Below are 21,026 nucleotides of genomic sequence, written 5' to 3' on the forward strand. Positions count from 1 at the left end.
GTCCTAGGTTCTGTTAAAAATAGCTCACATTTACCTCACCAGCACATTGGCTTCCCTGTGTGTGCCTATGTATGGGCACTAGAGATATTTTGCATTTATTTGGGCATAGTTTCTAGAAATTCTGAGAATGATAAAATGTGGGTTGAATGAGGTAAACTGTTAGGTGGATTTGTAGCTGGTTAACTGACCAAACCTAAAGAATATTCATTATTGGTTTCTTATAATCCTGGGGGGAAAGTGACAAGTGGGGTGCTGCAGGGTTCTGTCCTGGGTTGTTCAACATCTTTGTAAATGACTTGGATGAAGGAATCGAGGGAATGATTATCAAATTTGCAGATGACACCAAACTGGGAAAGGTACCTAATGGCACAGAAGACAGAATCAGAATACAAAATGACTTTAACAGATTGGAGAATTGGGCCCAAGCTAACAATATTAATTTCAATAGGGACAAATGTAAGGTCCTGCACTTAGGCAGGAATAAATAAAGCTTAAAGCTTAACATGAGTCAACAGTGTGATGCAGCCGCAAAAAAGCTAATGCATCAACAGAAGTATAATGTTCAGATCAAGAGAAGTAACAGTCCCACTCTATTCTTGCAGAGAGGTCAGAATCGCGCCAGAACACAAAGACCAATTGTTAGGAATAACCCAACATTACAAAGAATTCACTTGGTGGAAAGAGACAGTAACATAGGTATGAGATGATCTTCTTGGGGTGAAGACATTCTTTAATAGATGGGACAATACCACTGAAAAGACTCAGAAACAGGTGCCCAAAAATAGTATTTTGTAAATGGGCATAGTTGGATTGGATTGTAATATCAGCCTTCAAATATCACCCATCATCACCATCATTTGACATTTATCACCAGCAACAACTTTTTTTCTCTTCAACATCTTCGTTTCTTTAACTTCCAGCAAGAGCTTGTGTAATGTCTGAAAACTAGCTTACTATACAGTGGCTTTCTGGATGTGACATTGCTGAACTGTTGCCATTTAGGATCTCTCCCCACCCTCAAGAAAGAGACTCGAGTTCCAGTTGGTTGTCTAAGGGGTGCTGTTTGTGTGGCGGGAAGGTTCAAGGACAATCAATATTATATTTTGGGAATGCTCTTAAGTAGCCGCATCGTTTTATATTTTCTGGATATCTCGTGGTCCTATTACAAAGCAGTGGTGTTTTATGTCCTATATCAAGCATTGCTGTGTGTCGCTCCTTTCCGTTTTACTTTCTTGTCAATGATAAAAATTGCCGTGGCGCGAGCACATTTTTATTCCGAAAGCGTGGTAGCCCAGAGGGGGGTGGGGGGGTGGGGAAGTTTGAGAACCACTGAGCTGGAGCCTCTGTGGGGCTTTTTGACCGTCTTTGTCGAACCCGAAACTGTAATGTATATAGCGTGAGGTGATTTTAAAAAGTACGCGCGCGCACACACAAAAAAACCCCTCCTCTCATACACTCTTCTTGTTTCTCGCTTCAAAAACATTCCAGCGCCTGTTCTTCTTGAAAAAAAAAAGATTTTGGCTTGTGTGTGGTGTTGTTGTTTTTTAAGTTAAAAAGTGCTACGTGAGGCGGCGGGGCACACGGTGCGACGGGGGCATTTGAGGCAACGGGGCCGCCACCGCCGCTGCGTGAGGGGAGGAAACGAAAGCCGGGAGCGGAGGAGGGCCGGCGCCTGACGGGGCGGAGCGTCTGGCTTCACCGCCGCCGCCGCGGCCTCCTCCTTCCCCCCCCCTCGTCCGCGGCCCCCGCCGGCTCCGCCCTCCGCCGCGGCCTCCGCCGGCTCCTCCTCCCGGGCCCTGCCCGCCTCGCCTCAGCTCGGCTCCCTCCGCCCTCAGCAAAGCAACCATCATCGTGCCTGGCGCCGGAGTTTGGCGGGGGGGCCTCGGCAGCGGAGCTCCAGCCGACGAGGGAGGAGGAGGAGGAGAAGGAAGAAGAGGAGGAGGAGAAGGCGGGCTTTATTTTTATTTCATTATCGTCACCATTATTATTACTGTTATTATTATTTTCCCTGCCGCCTCGCCTCCCCCCTCCCCGCCCGCCGCCGCCGCCGCTCTCCTCATAGAAGAAGAAGAAGAAAAGGGCGCCACGCCGCCCGCCCGAGGGCCGCCGCCATGTACACGGCGGGGGGAGCGGCCCCCGTCGCCGCGGGACCCGGTGAGTGAGCTGCTGCTGCTGCTTCTATCCCCCAAACCCCGTCAGTTCCACGAGGGATCGGAGAGAAATGCCGCGCTTCTCCCCCCCCGGCACCCCCCCCAAATTAAATGGGTGGGCAGCGCTAAGGCGGGAACCGGGTTTGTGAGGAGAAAGAGAGAGGAGAAGGCAGCAGCGAAGGAGCCGCACGAGGCGCCGCCAACGGTCTCTCGGGAGGGAGGGGGGAGGGAGGGAGGTGCGCGCGCTCCCTCTCTCTCGCGGCCGGGCTCTGTGAGGGGGCGCTCGGTACGTTTCCCTCAGCGCGGCCGCCGCCGGCGGCGGTCTTGCCTCAGCCGCCCGGCCTCCCTCCCTCGCTGCCGGCTCTCCTCCTCCTCCGCCAGCTGCCTGGGCGAGACCCGGAAAGAGGAGGAGGGCGCCAGCGGGAGGGTGTCGGTTGCGGCGGGTCGAGGCAGAAGAGTTTTTTTTTTAAAGGCTCCTCTTGCCCGCTTTTTTTACCTCAGCTGTGGAGTGGGGGGGGGGGGAAAGGGGGCGAAGGAGGCGCTGCGCTTCCTGAGGCCCCTTAAAAAAAAAGGTAATAAAAACCACTTGCACACAGACTTGCAGTTTGCCCCCCCCCGTTTTTCCCGCAATTGATTTTTTAAAGTGAAAAACACACAAGCACGCACAACCCCTCCCCCATAGACTGGTTTGCGAGGCCGAGTTGCGGGAGAGGGGTGGGCAGCCTTGTCGCGACAGCGCAGCCTGAGAGACCCCCTGGTGGGGGGGGCGTGTTGGGTGGCCGCGAAACATCAGGGCCCCCGGCTGCGCGAAGGGGGTGGGTTTACAAAACAGAGGTAAAGATAAAATGTGGAGCTGAAGAGCCAGGTACATCACCTTGGGTGCTTGAAGGAAAGGCAGGATATAAATATAATGCATAAATATCTGTAAGCAAGGAAGAATGGCCCAAGGTTGGTCAGCTGCATGCCTGAGTGGGGATTTGAACCTGTGTCTCCCTAGCACATCACACTAACCCAAATGCATATATGCATTTGCACACACACCTGTAACAGTCAGTCTCTCTCTCTCTGTGTGTGTGTGTGTGTGTGTGTGCACATACACAAAAAGATACATTTACAATGTATATAGTGATACGCACACACACACACACACACACACACACACACACACACACACACACATATTCCCACAAGTACAGTATCTTCTTGGTCATTGTGAGAACAGGATGCTGGACTAGATGAGCCACCAACCTGATCCAGCAAGGCTCTTCCTGTGCCCTCAATCTTTCCCAACATCAGGGTCTTTTCCATGGAGCCTTCTCTTTTCATGAGGTGGCCAAAGTATTGGAGCCTCAGCTTCAGGATCTGTCCTTCCAGTGAGCACTCAGGGCTGAGTGGAAATTATTCTTATTCTTAATTAAACTTCCATGCCACCTTTCTTCCAAGGATCACAGGGTGGTTTACAATATAACAACACACAAATACACGCCATCGTAACAAAGAAAAACAATAACCCCTACACACACAGGCCATAGATTGTTTAATTTGGCAGAAGCCTGGGAGAAGAGGAATGTTTAAGCCTGGCACCTAAAGATACAGTGGTACCTCGGGTTGCGGACCTGATCCGTTCACGGGTGCCATTCGCACCCAGAAAAGTCCGCAACCCGAGCGGCGCTTTCGCCCATGCGCGAAAGCGCGATAGAGCACTTATGCGCATGCATGAAGTGCACAGAATGCTTCTGTGCATGCGCGCACGGCGAAACCCAGAAGTAAACACTTCTGGGTCTGCTGCGTTCATATCATGAAAAAACGAAGGTCAGGTTTTAAATGGTATGTTGGCCCTTACCAGCAGATTGATAAAGGTGGATGAGGTTTAAGCTGTAGATCAGGCATTCTTAAACTGCGGCCCTCCAGATGATTTGGCCTACAACTCCCATGATCCCTAATTAACAGGACCAGTGGTCAGGGATGATGGGAGTTGTAGTCCCAAAACATCTGGAGGGCCGAGTTTGCCTATGCCTGCTTTAGATTAATTGGGTTTTCGGTATTACTTTGTATAATATAAAAAGCTGCATAATATACAAAGTTGTAAGATAGATAGATAGATCCATTTCCATGTGCATAGATATATTTATACGGTACCACAGTCTTTAACAAAGTTGTGAAGGCAGCTTTCAATGTATTTAATATACAGTAGCTCAGTCATCAGGTTAGTTCCTCACTGTGTTGGGCTTCCTTACTCGGGCAGCTGTTGATTTCTCTTGCAGCTTCTGGCAGCAGATGCAAGAGGCACAGTAAAGGGGGAGTAAAAGGTGTATACAGTCCACTGTCCAGTCCTCAGCTGTTCCAGCTGCCACTCTGCTGTTCCAGTCTCTGGGCCATGGCAGGTCTTGGATGAAATGAAAGCAGCCAGATGTTGGAGTCCTACACAGGGTGGGATTTGCTCACCTGGGCTTCTTTTAATGTCACTTGTCACTTCTGGCTCCTGATTGCATGTGGGGAGATGTGTACAAGCTTCTCCCAGGCTTTGGATGTTTCCACTTTTTGATTAATTCATGGAGGCTAATCCCAACAGCTTGTTTTTGTGCTACCCGGTCTAACAAAGACAAAGAGATTACTAAAACACTATCTATTTCTCTCTTAAAATCTTGCAAAGGGTGGGAAAACGAATTGCTAGCCTCAATATTTTTCTAAAAAGCAAGCTGTTCCATGTAGTTAGAATAGATATTTAATTTTTTGATGTATTTATGTAGTTTGAGTACCATCTTTGGAACTAATTCTAGATCCAACCACTTACTCTATTGAATTCAAGTGACTTCAGTTATGTCATGGCTAATCTGTCCCACTTCATTAGGACTGAAGTTTATCTAAACTTAGTTTGAATCCAATCCATATTCTTTTCTGGATGGCAAATGCTAGTTTGAACACGTGTCTGATATAATAATTGTTTGTTTATAGCAGAGGGGATGAACATGTGGCTTTCAGATGTTATTGAGCTCTCAGCCCCAAATAGCCCCAGCCAGCATGACCAGTGGTCAGGAATGATGGGAGTTGTATTCTCAGCAACATCTAGAGAGCCACAGGCCACAGGCTTTCCACCCCTGGTTTATAGAAACAAAAATGGCTGTTGCAATGAATGCTCTTGTTGACATAATATGACATCTGAATGCAGCATTTTCCTGTTGATCGATCCACTTAGATTTATTTGGCGTCTTCTCTCTGTGAAGCTAAAACAAAGCTTGAATAATTTAAGACATTTTAGGCCTAGTTCACACATACAACAGAGGAGGCAATAAAATTGTTGCCACACTGTATTGCTTCAGGCTGCAGGGATGTGTATTGAGAACACCATGGGAAACTAGCAGATTAGGGAGAAGCCTAGGCTAGAACTCCTCTCACTGACATCTAGTTTTCTGTGTATAAATAAATTTTTATATGGAATAAATAAATTTTTATATGGAAAGCTTTAGCTTGGCTGACTCCGTAATATGCAAGTTTTCTTTGAGCAGAAGGAATACAGTATATTTAATTTTCCTGTGGTTTGTACAGCCTTAAAACAAGGCAGCTGCCTTATAGAAAGTCGTATGACAGGTCCATGTACCTCAGTATTGTATACAGACTGCAAACAGCCCTTCAGAGTTAAGATTGTTGTAGAACAAGCATGTCCAACTCCCAAGAGACTGCGCTCTACTCACACTAAAAAAAAAAAAACCTGGCAGTGATCTACCCATTGGATTGACCAAGAGCTTTTTTGGGGGGGGGAGGAAGATCCCCAAATGCACTAGGGGAGCCTTCAGAAACACTGTCACAGTGCGTAGTGGAACTGTTCTAGTTGGGACTGCCTGACAGGGTTCTGATGAACTCATGATAGCAGAAATATGCCCCTTTCACACAGATTTGCTTCAGCTACACATATATTGCTAGAGGTTGCCACAACACCCCCTCCATTCACTCTATTGGACCCAGTGGCACTGTCAGGAATGATGGCAGGTATCTCTTGCGTGCTGTGTTGTCTGGGTTCTCTTTCCTCCCCTTCGTTGTGTTCATAAAACAGTGATTGTGAGCAGCATGAACTGCCAAGGGGGTGCCTGGGAGCTGGCAATAGCAGGGTTATTGCTGGCTGTGCCACTGGGGCTGATAAAGCAGGGGGATGTTGCCATACCAACTTGAATGTTGTAAGTGTGGTGAGACAGTGTTGGAGATCTGTTTCCTTTGCTCTAAGTTCATCAGCTTCCTCTGTGGCCTATGAACATTTTTATGGGCACTGTCCCTGATTGGTGGGCACTGGCAGAGTTTCCAGGGATGCCTTGAGAATATCTTTGTGTGGCATGTTGTTGTTTGTTGTTTAGTTGTTTAGTCGTGTCCGACTCTTCGTGACCCCATGGACCAGGCACTCCTCTCTTCCACTGCCTCCCGCAGTTTAGTCAAACTCAAACTCCTGTTGGTGGCTTCAAGAACACTGTCCAACCATCTCGTCCTCTGTCGTCCCCTTGTACCCTCCATCTTTCCCAACATCAGGGTCTTTCCCAGGGAGTCTTCTCTTCTCATGAGGTGGCCAAAGTACTGGAACCTCAGTTTCAGGATCTGTCCTTCCAGTGAGCACTCAGGCCTGGTTTCCTTCAGAATGGATAGATTTAATCTTCTTGCAGTCCATGGGACTCTCAAGAGTCTCTTACAGCACCATAATTCAAAAGCATCAATTCTTTGGCGATCAGCCTTCTTTATGGTCCAGCTCTCACTTCCTTACACCACTACTGGGAAAACCATAGCTTTAACTATACAGACCTTTGTCGGCTAGCTGATGTCTCTGCTTTTTAAGATGCTGTCTAGGTTTGTCATTGCTTTTCTCCCAAGAAGCAGGCATCCTTTAATTTCGTGACCATCTGCAGTGATCATGGAACCCAAGAAAGTAAAATCTCTCACTGCCTCCGTTTCTTCCCCTTCTATTTGCCAGAAGGTGATGGGACCAGTGGCCATGATCTTAGTTTTTTTGATGTTGAGCTTCAGACCATATTTTGCGCTCTCCTCCTTCACCCTCATTAAAAGGTTCTTTAATTCCTCTTCACTTTCTGCCATCAAGGTTGTGTCATCAGCATATCTGAGGTTGTTGATATTTCTTCTGGCAATCTTAATTCCGGTTTGGGATTCATCTAGTCCAGCCTTTCACATGATGAATTCTGCATGTAAGTTAAATAAGCAGGGAGACAATATACAGCCTTGTCGTACTCCTTTCCCAATTTTGAACCAATCAGTTATTCCATGTCCAGTTCTAACTGTAGCTTCTTGTCCCACATAGAGATTTCTCAGGAGACAGATGAGATGATCAGGCACTCCCATTTCTTTAAGAACTTGCCATAGTTTGCTGTGGTCGACACAGTCAAATGCTTTTGCGTAGTCAGTGAAGCAGAAGTAGATGTTTTTCTGGAACTCTCTAGCTTTATTGACCCTATAATGACCATTCTGCTGGAGTCATGGTGGCAGTGTAAGTGTAGGATTGCTTTGTATTGATCCCCCCCACCCCCCAAATCAAATGCTCTATGTTCAAATGGTTTTGGAGACTTAGGTGGTAATGTTCCAGTCCGTTTCAGAACTTTAGCAGTGCTGTCTAAGCATGCTGGTTAAATATTACTTTCAATGGTCATGTCTTACAAGTACAGCACAACAGATTTTAATAATATTTTTGGAACACCAAGGTCTACCAAAGCCAGTTTTACTCAGCTTTAAGGATGTCTTAAAAGTTGCCAGTATATTGGAAGTGCTTCTTATCTTGGACTGAACATTTCATGTTATTTCTCCACCTTTGTCTATCAGCTTGAAACAGAAGAATGTTAGAGAGCTGACGCTATATGATACTCTGCAGAAGAACTTTGAAAACTAAAACTTACTTTTCTCCAGCTTATTTGAGGTGTATAACACTAGGAACTTTTATATGAACACTGCAGCAGCCCGTATTTCCAGCAATTGAAGTTTTCATAAACTTGGAGATACATTTAATATGTTTTATTTTGTCAAAGCTTTTTATCTTCATAAAAGCTTTAATTTCACAGTACCGTTGCTGAAGCTAGGATGACTGAAATAATGATCAATTAATGTAAAATGTAAGTGCAGATGGAACTACAGTAGCAGAATGAAGTGAACAGAAATAAAGTTATGGCAGCTGAAGATTATGAATTGTTTAAATTGTATGTAAAAGTGTGTCGTGCTATTTTTTTCACTGAAAGAGCGAATTAATAATAAAAACAGCAATTTTAGTCATTTGACACATTTAGGATCCAAATGAATGAGGATCTTTGTGTATTAAAGCTAGCAGACTATATTGCTATTTTCAAGAGCAAGAGATCAGGGAGCAATTATTTCTCTAAATAGCACTAAATGCACCAGCCGCTGGTAATTTAAAATGGGAATAATATATATATTATTAAACAATATTGCCACCATAATTGATCATAATACATTCATCTTGGGATTTATCCAGTGAACTGGGACCAAAATGACCACACTTCCATTTGACTTGTTTGGCGGTTCTCCTTCCTACTAAAATGCTTTCACATTATCAAAAAAGGAAGTAGTGGCTATGTATTTGAGAGGGGGCTGCAGATGTAAAAGTGTTCAGGCTTCATTTGCAAAACAATTGTTACAGCTACAGACATAATTACTGATTGTACCAGGCATAAATCAAGAGTTTTCTCATGACATTCAAAAACTTTTTTGCATCTAAACAACATTTTCTCTACTCTTGTTGTAGGATTCTAATGGAACAACCCAGCTTTTTGTTGTTTTTTAAAATCTTCATTCTGTTGTTGATCGCTTTAGGGTGTTTCATGGGACGTGATTAAAAAAGGAAATAAAGTAAAGTACTTTTATGTAGCGATGGGCAAATGCTCCTTAGTTTTGTCTTGAAAAACATTTTCCATTGGCTCTCCTTGAGAAAAGCTTGAGATTGACAAATAGATAAAACACAGTGCAGTTCTCTTCCCTATTACCAAGGCTATGCATGTCCCCATGACATGAGAACTATTGGTCCCCATATGAGGAGTGGGAAAACCTCATATCAGCCCTGAGTGCTCCCTGGAAGGACAGATCGTGAAGCTGAGGCTCCAATACTTTGGCCACCTCATGAGAAGAGAAGAATCCTTGGAAAAGACCCTGATGTTGGGAAAGATTGAGGGCACTAGGAGAAGGGGACGACAGAGGACAAGATGGTTGGACAGTGTTCTCGAAGCTACGAACATGAGTTTGACCAAACTGCGGGAGGCAGTGCAAGACAGGAGTGCCTGGCGTGCTATGGTCCATGGGGTCACGAAGAGTCGGACACGACTAAACGACTAAACAACAACAACAAATGAGGAGTGGGAAGAGTTGCTAGGGATCTGGCAGACCCAACTGATGGCCTTGGGTGCCCCAGGGGAGATTGGAAAAGCAGAAGCATAGTGAGATTTAGAAAATAGTGAAGATGGAGAAAAACAATAAAAAACTAGTAGTTACTTATTTCAAGGGGGGGAAAACACTATTATTCCAGAAAGGGAAGTATTCTCCTGTACTCAGGAGAATATAAACACTGTATAGGAAGTACAGTAGGATATGGTAATAAATAACTACTTAATAGTACAGTTGTATGTTGTGATTGCTTTTAGTTTTGTGTAGATATTAGACAAAGGGTGGGGAACTGGATCAGGTTAGTAGGCCAAATCATTATCTCCTCCCTCCCCAAACTCTTGTGGGCCAAGCCTGACAAAAGGGCGGAGACAACTGCCTGTCAATCACCTGGTGTTCAAGTGACATCAGTGGATTCTTTTTTTACCTGCACAGTTTGAAATCAGTTATATTTTCTGACTTCCTGATTTAAAAGTGTATATGTGCTCTATAGTAAAATATATTAAAGCTATTAAATGTTGGTTGGTTATTATAAATCTATATGCTGAATCTGTGTTTTGATAAGTAGCATTGTTTTACAGCTCTTGAGTTAAGCATGTATTGTATATTACACCGATATAATGAAAAAAACTGAGCAGAGTAATAACTAGACATGTGTTTAAAAACAGAACCAGAATTCATGGATTTCAGTCAAGTTAATCCTGTTTACTTACGTGCCAGTGCAATGCAACCCAGTTTTGATGGGATGCTGTGGACCATTCTTTTTTTTTTTTTTGCTGTGCTATACAGCTGCTCACTAGAGTGTGTTCTTGGCTAGCATTAAAATCCTTGTTACTAAGCTGGTTTTAAGAGAAAGTACTTTGGATTGCTAAAATGATACTTGGACTGCAGCCATTTATATTGCTGTATTGAAAGAGGGATTTTTGCTACTAACAGTAGGAAAAGTTACTGGATAACTTTCATTATTCTTCTGCTTTAGTTTATTGCCATTTGTTACCTTGCTATTAATGACAAAGAGATGGACATGGAATATATGTTACAGAGAATTGCATTTACGGAATTTGCATTACTCATTGTGCCTTTCCTCCTTTCTAGTACTTGCAACACCTCCGGCTATGCCACCTCCAATACAGGCATATGCATTTAAACCGCCCCCTCGACCTGATTTTGGTACTTCAGGGAGATCAATCAAACTGCAAGCCAACTTTTTTGAAATGGACATTCCAAAAATTGACATCTACCATTATGAATTGGATATAAAGCCAGAGAAGTGCCCTAGAAGAGTTAACAGGTACATCCCACTTTAGTTTCTCTTCAGCTTTAAACATTTCACTTCCTTCATTTTTTTAAAAAGGATACATTCAGTAAACTTTGATGCTGAACTATTTATCTTTGGGATGGTATTACTGTAGTGGTATACTTACTGTAAACCAGAAACAGTGGTGCTTCTGTTCTGCTTGCACTTAAGAGGAGCTCCTCTTATAAACAAAATCAGTTTCTCCAAATCTTTTTATACCATCCTAAAATATTTTTTCTCCCTATGCTGTGTTGAGTGGTACTGTGTTTATTTACAACTTTTAGCATTTGATGGGTATCTCACTGATTTCACTGCAGTTGATCTCCTTCAACCAGTACTGAACTGCTTGCTTACTGGTTGGTACTGTAGTTTGATATCAAACCTCTTAAGTGGAGAGGTGATGTTACCAACTGCTTGTTTTCCTGTCTTCACCTACTGGCAGGGGGAAGTGAACTCATTTGTCTGATGGTATAAAAGGACTTTGGAGAAACTATATATAACAACAGGTAAGAGATTACATGTCTCCATCAGATTGCCTGTTAACAGAAAATGACAGATGAAGATATGTGTAGGTTCCTGGGTCTTTTAGATGTTTGTCTTTACAAGCCATAGTGACTGGGCTTATGTATAGGATAACATCTGCTGCTCTGTATGCTGATATCTGAATTACCCAAAGTTGGTGTAAATCAGGACAGATTCTTTCATGTTAGCACTACTCAGTTTTCTACCTCTCAGTGGAGGCAAATGTGATTTTTTAAATTATTATTTGAATTTTGTCGTCTGCCTTAACCACTACAATAAGTGGAAAGGTGGAATATTCCTTCCAACTGATATTTATAGGCCATAATTTTATTCATTAAGGCAGTGCTCCACATCTTCTGTCTCTGTTGTTTGAGAGTTCTTTGGTGGATTAACTGTTTATTTTGCTTTTGCCACTAACATGCATGCTGTGGTTAACATATACACAAATGGTATTGCATGTGTTTCTATTTTAAAAAGCTGGAAGCATGAAACTCAATAGCAGCACAGCTATCTTCTATCCATCTTTTGCTTTTGAATAGAGAATTGAAGGACTTTCCTGCAAAGGTTAACGTGATAGGGTTGCCAGAGAGCTCTTGTATTTGAAGGTTAATAAGCAGTCAAAACAGAGAAGCAATAGCTTGTTTGTTTGTTTATTATATTTGCATGTATAAAAATATTTATATGCTGCTATTTCATTAAAACATCAAAGTAGTTTACAACAAAAATACATACAACCATGCAATAAAAACCACATTAAAGGGAATAGTCAGACATCAATTAACTATTATGGGGACATGTATACTTAATTGTCTGCATAGGCCTGATGGACTAGAAAACTTTTAAGCAGACGTTTAAACTTTGGCACAGTGGACAATTGCTGAATCTCTTATTGGCAGAGTATTCCACAGGACTGGGCTGATGACACTAAAGGCTCGGTTTCTTGTTTTCAAGTTTCTTGCCAACTTGGGGAATGACCAGTTACGCTCCTGCAGATGATCTCAGTGGTCAAACTGGGATATAAGGGTTCAGGTGCTCCCTGGACCTAAGTTGTTCAGGCCTTTGGAAATTAATACAAGAACCTTAAACTTGGCTCGGTAGTGAATGGGCAGACAATGCAGCTGTTTTAAATATGGTGTCACGTGTTCTTGACCAGATGCCCCTATTAGCAGTTTGGTTGGTTCACTCTGCACCAGCCGGAGCTTTCAAACCAAACCTAAAGGCAGCCCCACATGGAGTGCAAGCAGAGTTTATTGGCCCTTATCCAGTCCACCACTGCATTCAGACATCAATCCAGACTTTTCACAGCCTATCTTGATTCAGATGTTATGGAGGAGTAGAAGTAGCATTTGCATGCTGTCCTCTCCCAGTGATGTTGGGAGCATAGCAAAAAGCTAAGAAATCTTAGCTGCCTTCATATTGTGGCTAACCTGGCATCTTTATGGGATCCAGCGTGGAACACATGCTATTAACGTATGTGTTGTGGCTAAGGACATGGTTTAAAGTGGAGTTGGTTGCAAGGAATGCTTTATGAGTAAGCTTTTCTTTCCTGCCTAACATCAACTTTAATCAGGACTGAGCTCTGAAGCAGAAAAAACTTGATTCAATCTTGCCTTTGCCATGAACTTCTAGGCAAGACTGTCTCTCCTCCCCACCCCGCCTGTCAATGAATGTATTGCTCTGAATGCTCCAGAGATATAGTCAGTCAACTCACAGCTTGCATGTGTTCAACATATGTGATTTCAACTTTACAACAGCCGGTTGAAATCACATAAATTAAATGCATGGTAGGTGGAGAACTTAGAAGCTCACTTTGCACAGGGTTCCCCCATCACAGAAAGAGCTTTTAAGCTCTCTGCGTTGCTTACTGGGCTCTAGGAAGCTTTCTTGCAGGAGCCTTCCAGAGCCAAGTAAGCAAGGCAGAGAGCTTAAACGTACTATGCCTTGCTGGTGGGGTGAGATCCATTAGGTGCACCAGCTCCAGAAGGTGAGATTGCTCACATGTGGGTGGTTTCAAGGGATTGTATTGACTATATACAATTTTGGATTTATGAACCATCCCCGGAATATAATCCACAAGTAAAGTGCAGGTGATATGTACACTGATTATTATTAGTGGAGGACTTGAATGGGTTTCAGTAGATATTTGAATTAATTTTTTGTCCTTTTATAAAGCTATAACTAATAAACATTGGTGGATGCTTATTTTAACACTTTGAACAATGTTTCCAGAGAAATAGTTGAACACATGGTCCAGCACTTTAAAGGACAGATATTTGGGGAGCGCAAGCCAGTGTTTGATGGAAGAAAAAACCTCTATACAGCTATACCACTTCCAATAGGGAGAGATAAAGTAAGTATTTAATGCCAGCGTCAACTTTGATTCCATATGTTCCATGTATGATTTCATTATTTTGACAGAGCTGCATGTTTCCCATGTGTCAAGGCTTCAGATGATAAGATGAAGGTTATAAAATCTGTAGGGTTTTTATAAGTTCATCAGTAACTCATTCTACCAAGATTTCAATATTGCTCATACAATGGGAAGTGTTTCAGTGGGGTTTTCCAAGAAAACCCTTACCACATGTGTCACCTGTGCTGTTTGATTTGGAAGCCATGCAAAGCGGCTGGGGCAACCCAGTCAGAAGGGCGGGGTATGTAATAAATGATGATGATGATGATGATGATGATGTCTCATTGTTGGAATAAATGCCTTACACAGCAGTAGTTACTTTTAAAGTGTTTACTGTGGAAAAGCAGCTCTAAAAATATAAAAAGATCACATTGTATAAAGATTTTTATAAGATGTTCATATTGTATAACAATTAATGGTGCAGCTTGTAGCTATATCAGGAACAGTGGCTGAGCTGATGACTGGAAAACAAAAGGCCAGCCATGCTGCCAATAGAGACACATTATCTTGTTTGTTACCTGCAGTTAGTGCATCACAACACAAGTGTTGCTTCTAAAACAGCTTTTCCAAAACACAGTGGTGATCTTAAGGTGCACATGATCCAACGCGGAGAAAAGAAAAATTATCCAGGATAATTATTTCTGAGTATTTTGAGACCCTTCTCAGAAGTTAGGCTGGTGAAGATCCGAGAAAGAGTTTTTTAAGTTGCAGCATCCCAACTCTCCAGGGAGGCTCTCCTGTTACTGAGTCTGGTGTCTTTCCCTGGCACTCGGAAAACCTTTTAATTTGCTGAGGATTTTCAGTGATGTATTTTTTTCTTGGCTTACATTACTCCCCCTGCTGCTCTGTTTTTATTTTGTTATTTAAATGTATTATTGCACTTGAATCGTGTGGAGTAGACATCTAAGTAAATTTTTAATTGCAGGGTTTTTTGTGTTGTCGTCAATGAGCATTCACTATACAGAAGAGTTTGCTTCCCTTTGACTGTTCTGATAAAGTGTGTGCTTAAACAGAAAGAATCATCTTGTTGTGGTTTCCAAATGTTGCAGGTGGAGTTGGAGGTCACATTGCCGGGAGAAGGGAAGGACAGAATATTTAAAGTGGCAATAAAGTGGATGTCAGGTGTGAGTCTGCAGGCTTTACACGATGCTCTCTCTGGTCGTCTTCCAAGCGTTCCTTTTGAAACAATTCAGGCACTGGATGTAGTAATGAGGCACTTGCCTTCCATGAGGTAAGGGAAATGTTAATATAGGTCTTTAGGGAAGTTTTAGTGCTGGAGCTAAACAAAATTACACTCGGGAATTTTGCATCTACATCAACAACGTCTTGATGTGAGCTCTAGTGCACTGTGTGTGTGTGCACACACACTTTACTATTTGTGTGAATGGAAGAGGCAGGTGTGCATGCAAAACTCCTGCAAATTGGAAGCTGCTCATCAACTGGACTGAAATGGAACTTTTGAAGGCAGATGTTGAAATGAGGACAAAAGATTCAGGGATTTAGGACTGTTTACCCCTCCTCTCTTTTTCTGTGGGACGGTCCTTTTTCTGTTTTTGCTTCACCCTTCCTTTCTCCTATTTATCCATGCCTTTCTTCTTTCAACCATAATGCTTTTTATTGTTGCATAAAAATAAATCTGTGTTCCAAAGATGGTTACAGGGATTCTAATGAGATCCCATGGACCTTGCCAGATACTGGCGTAGTTTGCATATCATATTAGACACCAAACTGGATTAATGTGAGTGAGCAGCATTAGTGGTGTGCTAGGGCAGGCTGTTTAAAAGCTTCTGCGATGCTCCTCGCCCTCTCCTGCTACTGTGGCTCAGATGAAACAAGCCAGTGTCTGCGTTTTCATGCTGTCTGAACATAGTCTTATGACTTGTTTCTCTCCAAACACACAAGTGGGAACTAAGGTTTGTTATTGGCTTACTGTTCACAGCACAGGGTGGGGGCTGAAGGGACAAATCATGAACCCATGCTTGGATGACATTGAAAGCTTATTTGGTTTGTGGTGTGACTGGGGGAGGAGCCCCGCATAAGCTTTTGAGCAGCAGGTGACAGCATGCTGCTCATTCACTATAAACCATAGATAGTTTTTAAACCATGGTTTAACATGCTGTGCACATAGGGCCATTGAACAATATTATCCTATATAATAAAGTTCAAGTGTCTCTGCATCCAGTCCCTGTGTCTGTGGGATTGCGCTACTGCACATATGCCCCACGGACAGCCGTTGGGACTTGGAGCGCAGAGACGGAGCGCGTTGGCCGGCGCGTAAGGGAGCTCAGCCTCTCAGCGTTCGGAGCAGCTCTCGCGAGAGAATCCAGAGGATGCACGAGATAGCCCCGTGCTCGCGAGCGCGCTCTGTCTCCATGCAGGTGCACTCGCGAGGCCGTTTACTTCTTGCGTGGACTTCTAAGCGGCAGCGGCCGTTACAAGTGGTGGCGGGCGAGCAATGTCAGCTCTGTGCATGTCCCCGAGGTTCCTAGAGCAACAGGTCTGTTCTAGCACCCGTTAATTTAACGGGCTTCATGACTAGTTTACCAATAATATTGTTCAGTGGCCCAATGTGCACTACACGCTAAACCCTAGTTTCACCCTAGTGTAGTTGGACCAGGGATGTGTTTGAAATAATACAGATCCCCCCTCCCTCTACCCCCCCCACTGAATAATATATTCACTTTCTCTTGTAGGTACACTCCTGTGGGACGGTCCTTTTTTACTGCATCAGAAGGGTGCTCTAATCCCTTGGGTGGCGGCAGAGAAGTTTGGTTTGGATTCCATCAGTCAGTCAGGCCTTCACTGTGGAAAATGATGCTTAACATTGATGGTATGCTTTGTGTCACTTCTCCATTTGCATTTGTTTACATTGCCTGAAAGTGCTTTTTAGTCAGGTTTCTTAGATCTGTAAAATTTGTGTCATTCATTTCCTGTAATTTCCCTTTTGATTTTTAGTATCTGCAACAGCATTTTACAAGGCACAACCTGTAATTGAGTTCGTATGTGAAGTTTTGGATTTCAAAAGTATTGAAGAACAACAGAAACCTCTGACAGATTCCCAAAGGGTTAAGTTTACCAAAGAAATTAAAGGTAATAAAGTTTAAGGAAACAAACATGATTGTCTCTGTGGAACAAATATTGAGAGTTTCAGAAGGCTACTTTATAGTAAATTGTCTCCAATCGTGCAGTAGAATGTGGTTGATTGTTAATGAATTGGTCAATCAGATTGGAAGGAATTTAAACTAGGGCTCTAAGGAGATCAACATTCTTTCTGTCGACAAAACTGGTTTTGATTGATGCATATTTTAAATGGACTTGATTTCCCCCAAGATTTGTAATTCCCCTGGGCTTCTGCATGTATGAATGTTATGACCCAGTTGTATAAAAGCATATTCAGTTTTCACTCCTGCTTAAGCATGTGTAGATGGCTTTGTTTTGAAACATTCTCAAGGCACAACAGCTGGGCTCCTCCTCTGCTGGCAGGCAGCAAAAGGAGAGTGCCCCAGGTGGTGTCTCCAGGCAATGTCCAAATGTGGTCATTGCTTGGTTGGTGCCTGGTGGTGTGAATTGGCGCCTACTTAAAGTGCCAGGCTCTAGTAAAGGATCAGTGAGCCCTGGCAGCCCATCACACTCAAGTTTCTTAGTGATTAAATTTTGTTCAGCTTACATTAACCCAAGTCATTTGGAAATAAGGTAATCATATTGTTAAAACATAGTTAATATTTATTTAATAAAGTCTCCTGAAATGCAGGCTTTGGGATTTTTTTTTAAAAAAAAGATGTTTCAAATGGCACCATTTCCTCAATTAATTTTCGAATATGTACTAGTAAATTTTCTAGGAAACAAAACTGAGTTCTTATGCTCCTAAATCATTAGGTCTGAAGGTAGAAATCACTCACTGCGGGCAAATGAAGAGAAAATACCGAGTATGCAATGTTACCAGACGACCAGCAAGTCACCAAACGTAATATTTGCTTTTTGATTTCTTTGCAATTACTCAAGAGTTGTTACTTCCTCTGTACTTATTTGATGCAGCACCTTCTTTCATGCTCATTGACTATGAACCTTCCATGGATATATGACAAGATCAAGAACTTGAAGAAGTTAACTTTGAGTTGGTGACATCCCTTGTTAAATATAGCCTCTTCTAATACCAGAAAAAGCAGCTTCCTTGAGGCACTTAGTCTCTGGGAGCTGGAAAAGGCAAAGCATTTAAGTATTATGACTATACCGTAGTACCTCGGGTTACAGACGCTTCAGATCATGCGTTTTCAGGTTACGGACCGTGGGAAACCTGGAAGTACCGGAAAGGGTTACTTCCGGGTTTTGCCGCTCACGCATGCACAGAAGCTCTAAATTGCGTCACGTGCGTGTGTAGACGCAGCACTGCAGGGTACAGACGCTGTGGGTTGCGGACGTGCCTCCGTCACGGATTACGTCTGCAACCCGAGGTTCCACTGTATAGTGTGTCTGGAGGCTGATGTGAGCCCCTGTAAAGCTGCATTGTGGAACAGTTTGTGAAATCACTAACTTGCATTTCCCTCCTCACATTTGACTTTCCGTAGATTCCCGCTTCAGCAAGAGAGTGGACAGACCGTTGAATGCACTGTAGCTCAATATTTTAAAGATAGGCACAAGCTGGTTTTACGATACCCTCATCTTCCATGTTTACAAGTTGGACAGGAGCAGAAACACACCTATCTCCCTCTAGAGGCAAGTCATTGCTTTTCTGTGTAGGAGGTCGGCCTTGCTCCATATTTCTAACAGGGTTCCCCCCCCCCCCTTGTTGGAAGTGGTTTAGTTGAAAAGTTGATATGTTTTTATTTATTTAAAGTATGCTAACCTTGCTCTTTAGCCAAAGACTTTCAGATCAGGCTTACAGTGGAAAAAGGCATCACACACACACACACACACACACACACACACACACACACACACACACACACAGAATTAGGAGGAAGAAAGAAATATCTAAGCTCGCATACAAGTTCTTAGTTAAAAGTTCTTCAATGGCCAGCTGGAGTAGAAAAGCTGTTTCCTATTGGCTGCCATTTCCCTTCATATTGGGGGGGGGATAAAACCAATGCCAGAAGTGCTTATAGAGCCTATTCAGTGGAAAGTTGCTTCCTTTATCCAGACAAGCTCTGATCTTATGGCATTGGCCAAGTGAAGGGGTAGGCTCGATGGGGGTATTGGGTGTGCAGTAGCCTCTCACTCCCTCAAATGACCTGGTGTGGTGCATGTTTATAAACACCTAGAAGATAATGGGACTCTGTTATGCTAGTTGGGGATTGCTTCGCATGAAGGCACAATGTATGTTTTGGGGTTGTTTGTTTAGATCTGATTTATCTGAGGCCCAATCAAATGCTTCTTGGTACTGCCAAAGATTACCAGTAGTAGGTTTGAATTTGACCAGTTCCTTCGATGGGATATCACTCGAATCCCAAAGTAATAACAGTTTCTAACATCCTCATATCTCTGTCCAACTTGTTAGTTTTAAGGTTCCACAAGATTCTTTGCTATTTTACAGAGTAGTATGTCTATTCCCCTGGATATTTTTTTAAAACTAATTTGTGTTTGGTCTTTGTACAGGTATGCAACATAGTGGCAGGACAGAGGTGTATAAAGAAGCTGACAGACAATCAAACTTCCACTATGATAAGAGCAACTGCTAGATCAGCACCTGACCGTCAAGAAGAGATTAGTAAACTGGTGAGTCCTCTTCCTCTGTCCCTGGAATTGGGGTACAGCTTGACCATATAACACCGGTCCTGGAAGACCTACATTGGCTCCCAGTACGTTTCCGAGCACAATTCAAAGTGTTGGTGCCATAGCTGCCAAGTTTTCCCTTTTCTCACGAGGAAGCCTATTCAGCATAAGGGAAAATCCCTTAAAAAAAGGGATAACTTGGCAGCTATGGTTGGTGCTGACCTTTAAAGCCTTAAACGGCCTCAGCCCAATATACCTGAAGGAGTGTCTCCACCCCCACCGTTCTGCCCAGACACTGAGATCCAGTGCCGAGGGCCTTCTGGGGGTTCCCTCACTATGAGAAGCCAAGTTACAGGGAACCAGGCAGAGGGCCTTCTCGGTAGTAGCACCCGCCCTCTGGAACGCCCTCCCACCAGATGTTAAGGAAATAAACAACTACTGTATCTGACTTTTAGAAGACATCTTCTAAAACAGCCCTGTTTAGGGAAGTTTTTAATGCTTGATGTTTCATTGTGGTTTTAATATCCTGTTGGAAGCCACCCAGAGTGGCTGGGGAGGCCTGGCTAATAATAATAAAAAATAGTATAATGGTGTGCAAAAAGGAAGCACAGATTCTGATCATAAATTAACTATGTCTGATGCATTTACTAAACATAACACTGCCTCCCAGGTTTGGACTGTCAAAGAGCTTGATAACTTTTTAGCAAACAGAGAGGAATATGGTAGCAAAGTGGAGCCGTGTAACAGGGGCTGAAAGCCAGGGAACAATAAGTGACAAAAAAGTCTCAGTTCTCAGAAACTGCTCATTCTCACTCTGTTTTCTGAGCCATATCCGGACAAATTTGATGTTTTGAATTGTATTGTAATGAAGGATTTGTCTCATCATTGGTTTATCTTTCGTTTCTAGATGAGAAGTGCAAGTTTTAATACTGACCCTTTTGTTCGTGAATTTGGAATAATGGTGAAAGATGAAATGACGGATGTGACTGGGCGGGTCCTACAGCCTCCTTCAATTCTCTATGGAGGCAGGGTATGTAAACCCAGATCCTATGGGATCTGCAGTGATCACACTCTCTCCGCCCCCCCCGCCCCCGTTTGTATGTAAGGACATTGAATAATGGTCAGTGCTGTACTTTGCGACAGTTTCAGATTTTACTGTGTGTGGCTTTCAGATGCTGCTGTGTGAATACTCTGTTTGAGTATCTACAGGAGGATGGGGTACTCTCTTGCCCCCCTATTACTTCCCAGTGGAGAGGTTTCAGTGTGGGGAATCTTTTGCACATACTTTTCAGTGATGTTGTTCCAGTGATTTTGTTGACGATCTTGCAGTCTCAAATGGTGCCCTTTAGCATTTGGCAAAGAAAAATATGTATTGTCAATACATGCTGTTACCCTCCACTGATATATAGCTCGTGCATGATTGTACATGTAGTTTGTTGTGTCCAGGGAAAAGGATACAGAGATCGGAAGTCATGGTTTATTCTGGGTCTGGGATGCATTTACTCCTGGCCAAGGGGGAGACTGATCAAGGTGCCTTGGTGTACTTTGGAAGACTTTATTTTTTAAT

General features: G+C 43.2%; 1 protein-coding gene across 3 annotated transcripts in view; it reads left to right on the forward strand.

Annotated features, from left to right (window-relative positions):
• Nucleotides 1–1,776: 1,776 nt before the first annotated feature.
• AGO2 (argonaute RISC catalytic component 2) overlaps nt 1,777–21,026 on the forward strand; it is a 32,786-nt gene continuing 13,536 nt past the window's right edge. The window contains exons 1-10 of one of the 3 annotated variants that reach the window (XM_035125349.2): nt 1,777–2,154; nt 10,617–10,812; nt 13,570–13,690; nt 14,797–14,981; nt 16,444–16,580; nt 16,706–16,840; nt 17,627–17,714; nt 18,316–18,463; nt 19,343–19,462; nt 20,367–20,489. In XM_035125349.2, the coding sequence (XP_034981240.1) occupies nt 2,112–2,154; nt 10,617–10,812; nt 13,570–13,690; nt 14,797–14,981; nt 16,444–16,580; nt 16,706–16,840; nt 17,627–17,714; nt 18,316–18,463; nt 19,343–19,462; nt 20,367–20,489 (1,296 nt within the window). In that variant the 5' untranslated portion in view covers nt 1,777–2,111. Of the gene's footprint in view, nt 2,155–10,616; nt 10,813–11,260; nt 11,325–13,569; nt 13,691–14,796; nt 14,982–16,443; nt 16,581–16,705; nt 16,841–17,626; nt 17,715–18,315; nt 18,464–19,342; nt 19,463–20,366; nt 20,490–21,026 lie in introns of those variants that run through there. The other 2 variants (XM_035125350.2, XM_035125351.2) reach the window with 2 other exon arrangements.

The sequence above is a fragment of the Zootoca vivipara genome, chromosome 8, assembly GCF_963506605.1.
Source record: "Zootoca vivipara chromosome 8, rZooViv1.1, whole genome shotgun sequence".
NCBI lineage: Eukaryota > Metazoa > Chordata > Lepidosauria > Squamata > Lacertidae > Zootoca > Zootoca vivipara.